Consider the following 13,641-nt stretch of genomic DNA (forward strand, 5'->3'; position numbering starts at 1 on the left):
CGGGGGGGGCCCCCCCCCGGGGGGAAAAGGGGGGGGAAACTTTTGGGGCCGAAACAAAAAGGTTTTGGTGGTTTTTTGGACCCCTCCCCAAAGGCACGCCAAAAAAAAAAAAGGGGGGGGGTGTTAAATTTTTTGGTTTCAAAAAAATTTTTTTTTCACTCACAGGACGAAGCCCAAAGACATTTTGGGAGCCCCCCCCCCCCCCCCCCCATCAAGCACACCGAGACGACGACCCCCCCCCTAACTATTGCAGCAATATATTCAATATTTATCGTCGTCCTTAGTGCTTAGAGTCTCCCATCCCTCCCTTGGGTTGTCTGTTTTCTTTCTTTCTTTCTTTTAGCACGCCTCTGTCAAGAGTCCCCAGAACCCCCGAGGAGAAACACAGTCCACCTGTGAGAAAGATGACTGCTGGCACTACTAGTAACACAGGCACAAACCACATGACAAGACTCAAGAGATCCCACAGGCCGAGCGCCAGGCTCGAGAGCGCTCACGCTCCGAGCCACCGCGCTCTGCACGCACGCTAGACTGCACAACCAGACACTCCTCGCATTTAGTCACCACCACTGACTTTGGCCGACACGTCGGGCTCTACACACCTGCGGACCCGCACCGCAACGAAGGCTCCGTCTCTGGACTCCCCTTGGCTTCAAGGTTCCCGCCAGGCCCCACGCTCTCCTAGAGCCGTACATCCATCCACTTTATTCACGCAGGGATGGTCCCCCGCAAGTAGAGGACTGCCGGGGTTCCTGCGTCACGCTCAGCGGCAGCCCTTGCGGCTGGCAGGCATCAAGGGCACCCGATTCCGGGGTGGCCGGTCAGGATCTTGTACTCAAAAGGCCACTTGCCGTCCTGCAGATCGTTGCATCCGCCGTCATGGATGTAGAAGGAGAGGCCCTTCTTGAACGTGGCATTTCCAATCTCTGGGTTGTTGTTTGCAGGACCAACGCCCATCATCAGGATGTAGTCGGGCGATGTGATCGTGATCTTGCAGGTACCGAAGTTGCCGCACTGGTTGTTGGCGTCTGGCGTCGAGATCGGCTTGATGAGATAACAGGTGCCGCACTCACCGACGATGCGGTGGCCATAGGTCTTCATGACAGTGCCGTAGTCGGGAAGGTTGATGTACTGACCATTCTTGAAGTTGTTGTACGCCGCTGGGAGGTGGGTGCCGCTGCCGGGCGGATTTTCTGGCCTGCACTGCCAGCTTCCCGACGATGGGGTCTGGGAAAAGGCGTACGCGTCGCCACCGTCGTGAGAGATGCCGCCCGAGTCGCCTGGGCAGCCGGGAGTGAAATGGCCCGATGGCGGATCGGGGCTGGGCGGGTCGGGACTCGGCGATGGACTCGGGGACGGGGACGGCGACGGCGACGGTGAAGGGTCGGGGCCGGGGCCGCCCTTGCAGACGGGGTAAAACGGTTGCACCGTGTCTCCCGCGTGGCAGCAGAAATTGGCACCGGAATTTGGCATGTCTTTCTCCGCGCACGTCTTCCCAGACTGGCAGCAGATGAGTTTTTTGGTCTTGTCGCAAGGACTTGGGTTGTTGGGTAAGCCGTCGGTGCAAGGTTTTCCCTCGCCAGCCGTGTTGATGCTATCGAGTTCGATGAGGGCAGACGGGGCGAAGCCGTGGACGACGAGTGAAGTCGAGAGGAGGACGAGAAGTCGCAGCATGACACGGTAGCTCTGCGCCTGCGGGAAGCAAGGCCATCGGGCTTAGCGCGGCGTGGCGTGGGTGGCCATCGTGTCTTGGCGGCGTGGGCTCAATCTCCCTCGGCTGATTGCAGCAGCGTGTTTGGGCCATCAAGTGCTGCTTTCTCTCGATGGAGGTGGCCACCTGCGAGCGGGAGGGGTCAGGCGGTGGCCGAGGGGGGCGCAGCGGGCGGCGAGCGAAGCGCTTCGCATGGCGGGAGGGGTGCGGGCGGAGCGGGTTCCGTGGAGCAATGGGCGTCGCGGGGATCCAGGCGTGAAGCATGCGGCGGGCGGCATGCAGCATGCGGTTTGCGGGCGGGGCGATGCGGCGGGACTAACGCAAGCATGCTGGCCCCCTTCTTGATTGTGTGCCTGCCTCTTGATTGTGTAGAAAAAAAATAGAGAGCGCTCGCGGCTGTGTTTCGATCTTTGCCCATCTCCATGACTGCTAATTTTCAAAAAAGAAATACACGAAAAGCCGGACTAGCGCGCTAACAACTGCGCGGGCGCGTTTTCTTTTTTCGATTTTCGGCTCGCCGCCCGCGTCGCCTGCGGCGGGCCCGCGTGGGGGGGGGGGGGGGCACACGCGCGGGCGCTTACTTTCCCGAGTTTGCCGATATGAAATAAACAAATCCAAAACTCGTTAGCTGTGTCAAGCTCCGGCAATGTCGAAGCGCGCCCTTTGCACGCTGTTGGTTTCCGGCCTCGGATTTGCTTCGGCCTTCTCCCCAGGTTCGGTCTGTGCTGGGCATGTTCTTGTCACAAGCTCGGCCAAGGCCCTCGCTGAAGTGCAGACATGTTCTTGCGAGATCGCGTACACGGAGCACTCGCTCAAAGAGAAGGTCTGCGAACTCGGGTACGTGTGCTGCGGCGACAGCTACGAGGTGGACGTTTCGTACAGCACCGCGATCGAAGTCGTCGCGATCGAGAAGTCGATCGACTCGGATTATGTTCCTCAGGACGTCATGGACGCGGCGACGGCATTTGGTGCGTCCGCATGCCTTGCGGCTGACGGCGAGATTGCTAGAGGCGGAGCAAGCCTGCTCAAGCCTCACATGTTACTTCCTGTCCGCCTGTTGTGTTGTTGTGCCCTTGTTTGTTCTCTTGGCACCTTGGAGTGCTGGGGGGGGCGACAAGGGAGTGATGTGGCCTTGAGTTATGTGTACGCCAACTCAGGGTGTGTGGCAGCCAGCTGGCTGTGTGTCTTGTGAGCCTGTTTGTGTCTGTGTGTCGCTCGTGCGTGTCGTCAGCATCTGTCCAGCGTCCACCCATACCGCGTTGGTGTCCAGTCCGAGCCTGGCTGTTCTTCACCTTCCTACATACATCGACGATGACAAAAGGAATTCGGACAACGCACATCGCTCTCGGGCCCACAGACATCCCGCACACCCGCCGCCCCCCCCGCGCGCCCCACCCCGGCCGGGAGAAAGTTTTAGGTTTGTTGTTGGCAAATCAAGAGAAGAGGGTTCCGACTCCGGCTCCGGCTGGTAGTCGACAAGCTGCCGAGCCCAAATCACTGTGTGTGACACATTTCTTGTTGGCTTCTAAAAATCTCTCTAAAAAAATCAAGACACAGAGCTCACACAGAATCACAGCGGGAGGCAGGGGAGTGACAGTTTGGGATGGCAACAGAACGAGTATCTAAGATAAATGCTCCGCCTTACTCTTGGCCGAGGAGACTGCCTTTACCACAAATGAGGACCGGTGGGGAGAAGACCCCCCCCCGCCCCCCACTGCGTCGCCCGCCGCCACGCCGCGCCGCCGCCTCGCCTCGGTCGACGTACCCGTGCCCCGAGGTCGATGTAGGAAGGTGAAGAACAGTCAGGCTCGGACTGGACACCGACGCGGTATGGGTGGACGCTAGACAGATGATGACGACACGCACGAGCGACACACAGACACAAACAAGCTCACAAGACACACAGCCAGCGGGCTGCCACACACCCTGAGTGGGCGTACACATCACTCAGGCCACGTCCCCCCTGTCGCCCCCCCCAGCACTCCAAGGTGCCAAGAGACAAACAACAGCACAACAACACAGACAGGCGACAGGGCGAACGTGTGAGACTAGAGCAGGCACGCTTGCTCCGCCTCTAGCAATCTCGTCGCCAGCCGCAAGGCATGGACGAGACCGTGTCGCGTGTGTGGGGTCTTGTGAGGTGTCTATGGACGCCCTCGTCACAGGCTATTGGCCAGCCGCTAGCCCTAACTCGCACTCATGGGTGACGACAGTTCATTGGATGAGTGGTTGCGAGCAGAGGCGCGTGTGCTGAATCTAGATCGCACGCCGTGGCATATGACTTGGGTAGGCGTGCGACCGCAGCGCGCCCGCCGAAGGCTCGACGGGGCGCGCGTGTCAGCCAGAAGTTTGCCAGTAGAGCGATCCTGGTCTTTCCGAAGACGAGCCCCGCGCCACGGGTGCCAGCCGTGCCTCATTCTTCCCGCGAAATTCTACCCCAAGTACACAGAGTTCGAATCCAGTCGAAAAATACCCGCCGGCGAGGAAGGCGATGCGCCCCAAGTCTCCCTCCTCGGCAGTTGTCACCACTCTCGCCATACTGAGTGCAACATCCGCGACAGCAAGGGTCGTAATGTGTCTCAAGGCCAACGTGTATGCCGTGTTTAGCGTGGTCGTGATGTTCTTCAGCCTCGTGACATCGTGGACGATCGCCCTGGTCCTCCTCGGAATCAGCTTGTGGAAGGGTCTGCCGCCCTCCGCCGCCGCGGTGGAGGCGCAACCGCAGCCGCAGCAGCCGCAGCAGCCGATCGCGGCAACGCCCGCCGCCGCAGCAGCGCTCGAGGAGACTTCGGCGACCGAGCGCAGCGCGTTGAGCCAGCCACTCGGGTTTGGAGGCGCTTTGTACCCTGCGCCTGCGGAGGATGTACGTAGGCAGTCCGTCATTCCTGCCGAGCTGACGATGCACCCCGTCGACCGGTTCGTCATGGAGGTGCATCGCGTGCTCGGCTGCAAGCTGTGATTGTGTTTCGCATCCGCCACCGCCACCGGTCAACCGGCCTGCTACCGCTGCACCACGCCAGTGCAAAGGTCTGAACAGACTCGGCACTCTCGCATCGGCGTGCCCCTGTGCGCGATGCCCCGATTCGGGAGCAGAAGCGCAGAGCTGGCGCGGTCGTAGACGGTCTACTTTATTTACACGACGCGCGGCATTAGGACAATGTAGCAGAGCCGTACCCGTATGACTCGTACACGTATGTGCGTCTAGAGCGCGTGTGCATGCACATGTGGCCGTGTGGCTCGCACCACTATTATACTTTATAGAGTTGTCCCCATGCGTTGTATTTCTATTTGTTCACAACAAGCCGTGCTTTTTGAACGACCTCGTGATTGAGAGACCAACTCTGAGAGAGAGAGTTGAGTTGTGACACACATGATGTGTGTCACAACTCATGTATATACGTGACACACACATCACCTTACCTCTACACACATGCGTTCTGTGTCGAGATAACTAACGACGCCGACAGACACGAGCGGGCGCGGTCACCGTGCACCGTGCCGCACCTCGCCGAACGATCAAAATTTATTTAAACCCAGCCAGTCAGCGGCAGACTCTGATCAGACTGATCTCTGTCGCGCGTGCTGCGCTCTCTCTGTCACGCGCTCGACTTTGGCCACAAGCGTGGTGCACCCGCACGCAGCTCCCTGCCACACTGCCACGCACGAGCTGTCAGACCGCTGCGGAAGCCGGAACCAAGCGAAGGTATAGTTTGTTGTTGGTCGCATGGGCGAGCGAATGCTGCAGGGCACATCAGACATGTCCCTTAGAATTCCATCTAGTCTCAGAGTTTGACCATTCATTTATTTGTTTCTGGGCGAGCGTGCTGCATCGTCCATCGCCACCGTACTGTCACCTCAGCGTCGCCATCAGCCGGTCCTCCTCTGCCGCCTGCGGCGTGAAGAGACGGCGTGAAGAGGCGGTCTGAAGTGAGGGTGTGAAGAGACGGTGTGAAGAGACGGTGTGAAGAGACGCCCGCGCCGCCCCGTCCTCCACCGTCCTCCCTGGCCACCGCCTCTCGGCTAGATCTGTCGGCTGTCCCTCGGCTGCCTCTCGGCTGCCTCTCGGCTGCCTCTCGGCTATCTCTCGGCTATCTCTCGGCTATCTCTCGGCTATCTCTCGGCTATCTCTCGGCTGCCTCTCCCCCACCGCCGCCTCTCGGCCCGCCTCTCCACTACGCCGCCCACCTCGCGCTTGCTCATCGTGCGCACCGTCCCGCGCCTGCGCGTGTGAGTACGCCGACATGAGGGCGGGAGACGGTACTGCGCTGTGTCTTCAGAGCGTGAAGACAACGAATCGGAATACAGCGGAATACAGCTGCATACAGCTGAACGCGTGGCCCTCTCGAGCGCTGGTTGGGGCACATGACTACACATTCGGCGTCTAGGCTCGCGCGCTTGGTCAGCTTGGTCCGCCGCGTGTCGTCGGGATCGTCCCCTGTTCACGGACCTTGTCACTGAGAGGGAAAGACGTGCCATGGCGCTGTGCGCTGGTCTATGAGAGGTTGAGGTGCGAGCCCTGGAGGCCTTGGGGATGAGGGGATTCACGGGCCGGCGCGTGAGGGGTCACGCTGCCCGCCGCCGTGGAAGATGGGATCTCGGGTGATATCGTGTGACCTCGCGTGATCTCGGCGTGATCTCGGCGTGATCTCGGCGTGATCTCGGCGTGATCTCGGTCCGGAGCGGAAGACGGAGTCGTAGGCGGCGGAGAGGCCGTTATTCTTCTTCCGCTCCTCCAGCTCGAGCTCCAGCTCCGCCTGCAGCGCCGTGTGACTCATTCTTACTCTTTAATTCAAGGGCCTCCGGTGGCGATACGCTCACTAATGGCGGTGCTCAGAGTGTCAGTGCCACGGCCGGCGACAGCGTGCCGGGTGGGCGCCCCATATGACCCGAGATTGTCCGAGATTGTCCGAGATTGTCCGAGATTGTCCGAGATTGTCCGAGATTGTCCGAGAGTCCGGGACCCAGTGAGCCCCCTGTCGGCGCCCACGCAAGCCGCGCCAGGCGCCCGTTGTGACTGGTCTTCGCCTCTGCATCTACCGACCGTGCCTGCTCCCATCGAGGAAAGGCCTCTCACTCACGACCCCGTACTCACTCCCTCGAGCGCGCGCCGCCGCCCTTCGCCTCTTTCTGCGCCTCCAGCGCGTCGTGCCGCGTCACTGCCGCCTACATCCGTCACTCACCGTCACTGGAGGCAGCTTGTGGCAATGAATCGGCGTGCCGCGCCCCGCCGCCTTGAAGCCGCTGCTGATCTGGCTCGCGCCGCCGCCCGGCCCTTTCCGTTTCTTCGAGCGCCCACCCACCAGAGGCGCCGTGCGCGCCGAGGGCGCGCCGCCGCCAGCAGGCACCCACCCCGTGAAGTCGGGCGGTGGCAGCTCCGCCACTCTGGCCGCCTCCGCCGCCGCAGCTCTGGCCGCTGCCTCCGCCGCCGCCTGCCGTGCGGCTTCCTCCTCCTCCTCGTCCTCGTCATCCGCCGCGTCCGCCGCCGCGCTCAGGGCCACGGGCACCACACCGCTCGCCTCCTCTCCTTCGCTCGCCTCGTCTTCGCTCTCGGCGGACTGCTCAACATCCTCGCGACTCGCCGGCTGCAGCGCCAGCGGGACGGCTTGGGGAGCGGTCTCTTCGTCCTCGCTGTCGTCGTACGCGTTGCCGAGCAGCATATACGTGTATATGTGTGTATACAGCGCGCGAGACGAGAAGAATTTTACAAAAAGAAAATTTTGTCGCGTCGGGTTTCGTATCAAGAATACTCACTCACTCACTCCTGGGTGTGTTGGGGTGTTTCATGGGTCTGACATGGGGAGATACAGCGAGATAGTAAAGAATACAGCGAGATAGTAACAGATATATCTGCGCCAATTTCAACTTCTCGATACACTTCTTCAAAGTGCACCTTGAACGCATTTCCTATCTTCTCCAGTCTTCACATTTTCGTACGTTCTGCTTCTCCACCTCCCACAGGTCTGCCGGCTGCCATGGCCCATGCCTGGGGAATTCCACGCGTGGGGTCGCGCATGCAGCGGCGCGGAAAAGAGGTCAAGCACCCACCCTGCAGGCAGCCAGGCTCTGCGGCCAGGAGAAGAGGTCCTGACCTCACGTTCTCGGATGAGGACCTTTCTCCGTGTCGTGAGGAGGAGGACCTCTCTGTTACATCGAGATAGTAAAAGATGAAGACATGCATACTCTCATCTCTCATGACCTACTATCTTCTCGTACGTTCTGCTTCTCCACCTCCCACAGGTCTGCCGGGGCTCCCATGGCCCTCGACCATGGCCCATGCCTGGGGAATTCCACGTGGGGTCGCGCATGGTGCAGCGGCGGCCGCGGAAAAAGGATCTTATATCAAGAGCACCCACCCTGTGGGCAGCCAGGCTCTGCGGCCAGGAGGAAAGCGAAAGGTCCTCACGTTCTCGGATGAGGACTTTCTCCGTGTCGTGAGGAGCAGGACCTCTCTGTTACAGTGAGGACATGGGTTTGCACAGTGTGTTGATTCACGGCGACAAGCCAACACACCCCTGCAGGAAACCGCTGGAGGGTATCACTCTCACAAGGTCAACGGTGTGTCACGGAGGTCCTCACGGAGACAGAGGTCCTCACGGGGTGGAGCTCTGGAGCTGCGAAGGTCCTCCAATGCAGAGGTCCTCACTGATCAACACATGAGGGGAGAGGCCGGGAGAGAGGCGCGACGCGAAGGGCTAGGCTGGACGCGGCGAGTAAGGAGGGGCTTGTGCTTGGGGTGGGCCACTATTGCCAGGAGGGACGTCAACACTCGCGTGCGCTCTTGCTGCGCAAAAAAACAGAAAAAAGGAAGTGATAATACGAAACACAATAGGATTGTGGTGCGTCTCTATCGCCGTCACGCCGTGCGGTGTGAGTCGTACTTCTGCTCAGACAAAGCACAAACAATGAGCATGTTGATTGGAGTGGTGGAGTGCAACAATCTCGTTGTCAGTGCTGTGGTCCATTTTTGTAATGCTGCGCCAATTCTTTTTTCCTGCTGTTTCAGGATACACGAGCTGCCCCGTCCCCTAAGAAAACAACAAACCAGATGCGCCGAATATGCCGACTCTGGGGCTGGAAGGACCAACCTGCGAGGCAGGGACGAGCGCAGCCGGGCCGAGCACAACGTGGGCAGTGCTCGCCGAGCTGCTTGCACCCGCGCACATGGAGCTCACCCATGAGGGCGACTACCGCGGCGATGATTTCCGGCTCGTGGTCGTAAGCGACAGATTCGTCGGCCTCAAAGGACCAGAGGTGCGCGGCTGCGCCTGTGGTTCGGCCCCGACGGGGCGCCCTTCTGACGCGTCGTCCCACGCGACACAGCGTGTGACGCTCGTCAACAAGCGGCTGGCAAAGGCGGGGCTCGCGTTTGTTCCTCCGGCACGGATCGACCTTATGACGCCTCGCGACCACCAGTTCCGGCGCGCGCCCCGTGCACCGGCACCGCCCGCCCACACTGCGCACCGCCCCCACCGCCACTCTTGCGCCCCGCCCAGCCTTGCGCCCGACACCTCGCGGCGGGAGCGCCGCCGCCAAAGGCCACCCGTGCGCGGCGCAGGATCGAGGCTGCGCTCGGGGCTGGCCCGCGTCATCCTCCGGTGCGCGAGACTGCGCGGCGGGCGGCGCGAGGAGGGCGTGGTGTGGACGGCGCCCCGCTCACGCCGCCACGCCCGTGGAGCAGGCGCGCGAGCCTTTCGACGAGGAGCCCCTCGCCGCGCTGAGCCGGCTTTTTCCGCGAAAGAGGCTCTCCCGGCTAGAGATGCGGCAGATCTCCCCGTATCTCCCCATACCTGCCCACGCTACCCCCTGTCCGGGAGGCCCTCGGCAGTAGAGGTGCGGGAGACCGCCGACGGCTCCAGCCAGCGCTGAGGCCGACGTGCGCATCCACTCCAACACCACTTTGGTGCTGAATCACGCCTCGCTCTCCTCCCATCTCCCACCTCTGGTGCTGAGACACAACCCGCTCTCCGCCAAGACCAATCTTGTGCTGCATCACACACACCTCTCCCCTCGGCTGCGTCGCATGTTGCACCGCGCTCGACCTCCGCCACTCAGCCGAGATCACCCGAGATCACCCGAGATTACTCTGGTGTGCTCGCGCTGCAGGCAAATGCCCGACGACCCGCCCGCGGTAGGGACCAGCGAGGCAGCGGCGGCGAAGGCGGCGGCAAAGGCGGCGGCGAAGGCGGCGGCAAAGGCGGCGGCAAAGGCGGCGGCGAAGGCGGCGGCGAGAGCGGCATCCGAGCCGCTTGCTGCTGCGCCGCCCTCCGCGCCGCCCTCCGCGGCGGCGGCTGCAAAGGCGGCGCCAGCGCGCCCACAGCGGAAGGGCGCGCCGCCGCCGTCCTCCCGGAAGGGCGCGGCGTCGCAGCCGTCGCCGCGGAAGGGCGTGCCGAAGGGCGCCGCACCACCCGCCTCTCCGCGGAAGGCTGCCGCACCGCCGCCGCCACCGGCGCGCAAGGGGGATCCAGCGCCAAGGGCGCCGAGGGGGGCTTCAGCGCCGAGGGCGGCTTCGGCGCCGAGGGCAGCGGCGGCGCCGCGGGCAGCGGCGGCGCCGAGGGCAGCGGCGGCGCCGAGGGCAGCTTCAGCGCCGCGGGCGGCGGCGGCGCCACCTCCACCGCCCCGGAAGGCACAGCCGCCTGCGCTGAAGGGGTCGGGCGCAGCTCCTCCGGCGATCAAGGGCGGTTCGTCGCCACGTGTGAAGGCGAGGGGTGGATGAGTCGCGGTGCTGCGTGCTGCTAGGCGATCAAGGGCGGGTCGTCGTCCCGCAGGAAGAAGGCGGGCGGGAGGGTGAGGCTGGCGCTGCCCGCGGTCGCCGAGAACGCGCCGGTCCTCGAGTGAAGAGAGAGGGGGAGGCTGCCTTCCTCACGCGATTATTGGCGCCGGGGCCCTCTGGTGCGTCCTCTCCCCGCCAGAGCCTCACCGCGCTCTACGTCGATGGTACCTCCACCTCATTGAGAGCCACCGGCACCGCGGCGCCCTATTTATTCATATTCTGCCAAATTCCGCCCGCGCGCGTGAGACAGCGCTGCTTTTTCTCTTGTCTAAGCGCAGGTTTCTCTTTTGTGTCAGAGATCGAGAGCGCGACACCGTAATTCTCATCTAGACACAAAACTCTCTCTATCCCCCAGTCCGCGCCCGGCCGCCGGGCCGGGGGCCCTTCGGCTTCGCCACCTCCGCGGAGCCCGGCCTTGCTGCGCACTTTGAATGCCGTGGGGCTCCTGTCGTTAGACGTGGAGACGCGAGGGTTGCCCCCCCTTGCCCCACCACCTCGTGTGTGTGGAGAAGTTTACCTTACCTTACCTTACCTTAGCCCAGCCTCGGCCGCGCGAGCGTCGCTGCGCGGCCCGCGGGCCCCGGCCGCGCGCTGCGTCGGCGCCAAAACGGACGCGAGCTCGCGGCGCGGCCGCTGCGGCAAAACATCAACGTCCACTTCTCCTTCTCTTCTCGTCTCGTCTCGTCTTGTCGCGGGCGCGCACGTGCGCGAGGCGCGCCAAGGTCGCCGCGTTCGCTCCGCGAAGGCCGCGATTCGAACCCGGAGCCACCGGCGGCTCCTTGGCGGCGGGATCGCGGCGCGCGGCGGCGAGCAGATCGAGGTAGCTGCGCGTTGCGAGGTCGGCGTCGCTAAGGGAGCGGAGCATCGCGCGCTGCGGCTGCGAGTAGCCGTAGTGCTCGAAGACGCCGTCGGCGGAGAGGCAGAGGGGGACGGCGGCGCGGCCCCAGTCGATGTTGAGCATGTGCACCTACGAGTTGAGCCTTCCTCTAGAGACTAGAGACTAGAGACTAGAGACTAGAGACTAGAGACATAGGCCTCCCTGGAGCGCCAAGCCGGCCTCCAAGGTGCGGTAGTCTGCTCCTCCCCCGAGGCGTGGAATGAGCTACTCGGCCGACGCTGAGAGCGCGCGCACCTCGAAGGCGCCGTTGTCGTCGGGCACGACCTGCGAAAGCTAGCGAGGGGAGGTCTGCGGGAGATATGGGGGAGATGTGGGGGAGATGTGGGGAAGATATTGGGGGAGATGTGGGGAGATACCGGGCACGACCTGCGAGAGCTCGCCGAGAGACGCGTTGAGCGCCTTGATCGACGGCTCAAGCGGCGCATGCAGGAACCTGTTCACAGCTGGGCGTGTGAAGAGACGCCGTTCACACCCGACGGCTCAAGCGGCGCGTGCGGGAACCTGTTCACAGCTGGGCGTGTGAAGAGACGCCGTCCACACCCGACGGGTCTAGCGGCGCATGCACGAACCAGCGCCGGTCCGCGAGAAACGGGCGGTTGCTCCAGTTGGCGTCGGTCGAGGAGAAGCAGCGCATCGTCGGCCGGCGCACGCAAGTGGCCATGAGGACGGCACCGCGCGCCGGCATGTCAACGTCGCAGTAAAAGTTGCGCCAGTTGGGCGAGCGGGCCCAGCTGCCGCCGTGGAGGCGGTACCGGCACTCGCGGTGCGGCGTGGCGGAGGCGGCGGAGCAGCACGGCGCGTCGAGGCCGCCCGGCTGGTTGATGGTCGCTCGCGACTGCAGCCGCGTGAGCGGGAGGCCCGCCCCCCGCAGCAGCGCCGCCGCCTCGATCTGCGCGCGGAGCGAGTCGGGCGGCACGCCGACCACGAAGTCAGCCTCGAGGAAGAGCACCAGCTCGGTCGAGAGTGCCTGGAAGAGGAAGCTCATCGCCGTGCCGACCGTCACCTAAACACACGTGATGTTTGGTTACAGGCGAAATGCATCGCTAGAAAGAAATGCATCTGCCCACCCCGTCAGGTGGGGGCAGTCGGTCCTTCTCCCCTCCCTCGTCTGGCGCGTGCGTCTCTGTCTTTCTGTCTTTCTGCCGACAGCCACCGTCTCGCCGGAGAGCGCGACGTCCGGGGCGACGGGCGCGTACGCCGAGTCGCGCGGCCTGCTCTTGCTGCCGCCCGCGACCGCGTTCAGGTGCGCTCTGGGATTTTCGCGGTTGATGATGGGGAAGCGGTGCGGCGCGGCAAACACGGCGGCTGGCGTGAGGATGCCAAAGCCGTACGAGGCGCCCAGTGCACGGCACTCCGCGTTCGGATCGTTGAGGAAGAGGAGCTTCTCGGACGCCAGCTGCAGGAGGCCGGACTGCCGGTACGAGAGCAGCGCGAGCCGGAAGATCTGCGCCTTCATGTACTCGGGACGGTACCCCTTGCTGCAAGTGTGCGTGACACCGAGGCCGATGGAGAGCGGCCGAGGCGCGGTAGAGTTGCCTGGGCGGCCGCAGACCGGCTGCTTGGGAACAGCTCTCGCACCCGCTCGGGCCTGTGAGCGTCGCGGCATAGCTCGGGGTCAGCGACGCGCAGTGCGGCAGCGCGCGCGACGCCGGCGCTTGGAGACACAAGAGGGTGACAGCAAAAACAAGAATTGTTAAACAAGCCTCTCTCACAGCACACTGGCACGACAAGGGCGCGGACTGGCGCGGACTGGCACACACACCGGCTCACCAAAACAAGAAAACCCGCCGCTTTTTTCTTGGCTTTCTTTGGTATCCATTATTGGCAAACAAAGAACCCGCCGGGGGGGGGTACGGGGACGAAACCGCGCGCCTCCCCCACCCTTCTCTGACTGGTCCGTTTAGCGCCGCCTACTCGTATATATACTGGGCAAGAGCACTCACGTTTCATGCCTACAGCGCCAGACTTTGTTGCTGCAGCCCTGCGGGCGATTGGTGTCGCCGGCCTCAGCCTCGATACGCCGATCCTCGAGCTTGGCCTCTCCTCTGTGCAGCTGGCTTTCCTTGACGACGCAGTGCACAAGGCCCGCAAATAAGCGGCCAATGCCGCCGTTTCTCCAGCCCCCTCCACCACGAGCCACATGCCACACCCCTCCCTCTCTCGAGCCTCCGATCCCTGCCGACACCGCTGCCTCTCCACGCCTCCGCTGGATTCCCGTAGCCCTGCCTCACCACAACGCCCTGCTGCGCTTGTCTCAGGAGT

At 63.2% G+C, this 13,641-nt stretch overlaps 3 protein-coding genes across 3 annotated transcripts; 1 reads left to right on the forward strand and 2 right to left on the reverse strand.

The window, feature by feature from the left end:
* Nucleotides 1–2,357: 2,357 nt before the first annotated feature.
* On the forward strand, nucleotides 2,358–4,670 carry EMIHUDRAFT_107458 (hypothetical protein; the record flags this gene model as incomplete). The annotated part of the gene is made up of 2 exons (XM_005757368.1): nucleotides 2,358–2,679; nucleotides 4,231–4,670. 2 exons carry the CDS (start codon nucleotides 2,358–2,360, stop codon nucleotides 4,668–4,670), a joined length of 762 nt encoding a protein of 253 aa, XP_005757425.1.
* Nucleotides 4,671–5,561: 891 nt separating this feature from the next.
* Nucleotides 5,562–7,368, reverse strand: EMIHUDRAFT_107459 (hypothetical protein; the record flags this gene model as incomplete). Its single annotated transcript, XM_005757369.1, has 4 exons — nucleotides 5,562–5,600; nucleotides 5,921–5,930; nucleotides 6,326–6,465; nucleotides 6,892–7,368. The coding sequence occupies 4 exons, from the start codon at nucleotides 7,366–7,368 to the stop codon at nucleotides 5,562–5,564; spliced, it is 666 nt and encodes a 221-aa protein (XP_005757426.1).
* Nucleotides 7,369–9,769: 2,401 nt separating this feature from the next.
* On the reverse strand, nucleotides 9,770–12,985 carry EMIHUDRAFT_107460 (hypothetical protein; the record flags this gene model as incomplete). Its single annotated transcript, XM_005757370.1, has 6 exons — nucleotides 9,770–10,344; nucleotides 11,241–11,448; nucleotides 11,614–11,643; nucleotides 11,746–11,812; nucleotides 11,949–12,382; nucleotides 12,533–12,985. 6 exons carry the CDS (start codon nucleotides 12,983–12,985, stop codon nucleotides 9,770–9,772), a joined length of 1,767 nt encoding a protein of 588 aa, XP_005757427.1.
* Between the last annotated feature and the right edge of the window lie 656 nt (nucleotides 12,986–13,641).

Source organism: Emiliania huxleyi (assembly GCF_000372725.1).
Source record: "Emiliania huxleyi CCMP1516 unplaced genomic scaffold EMIHUscaffold_91, whole genome shotgun sequence".
NCBI classification, from domain to species: domain Eukaryota; phylum Haptophyta; order Isochrysidales; family Noelaerhabdaceae; genus Emiliania; species Emiliania huxleyi.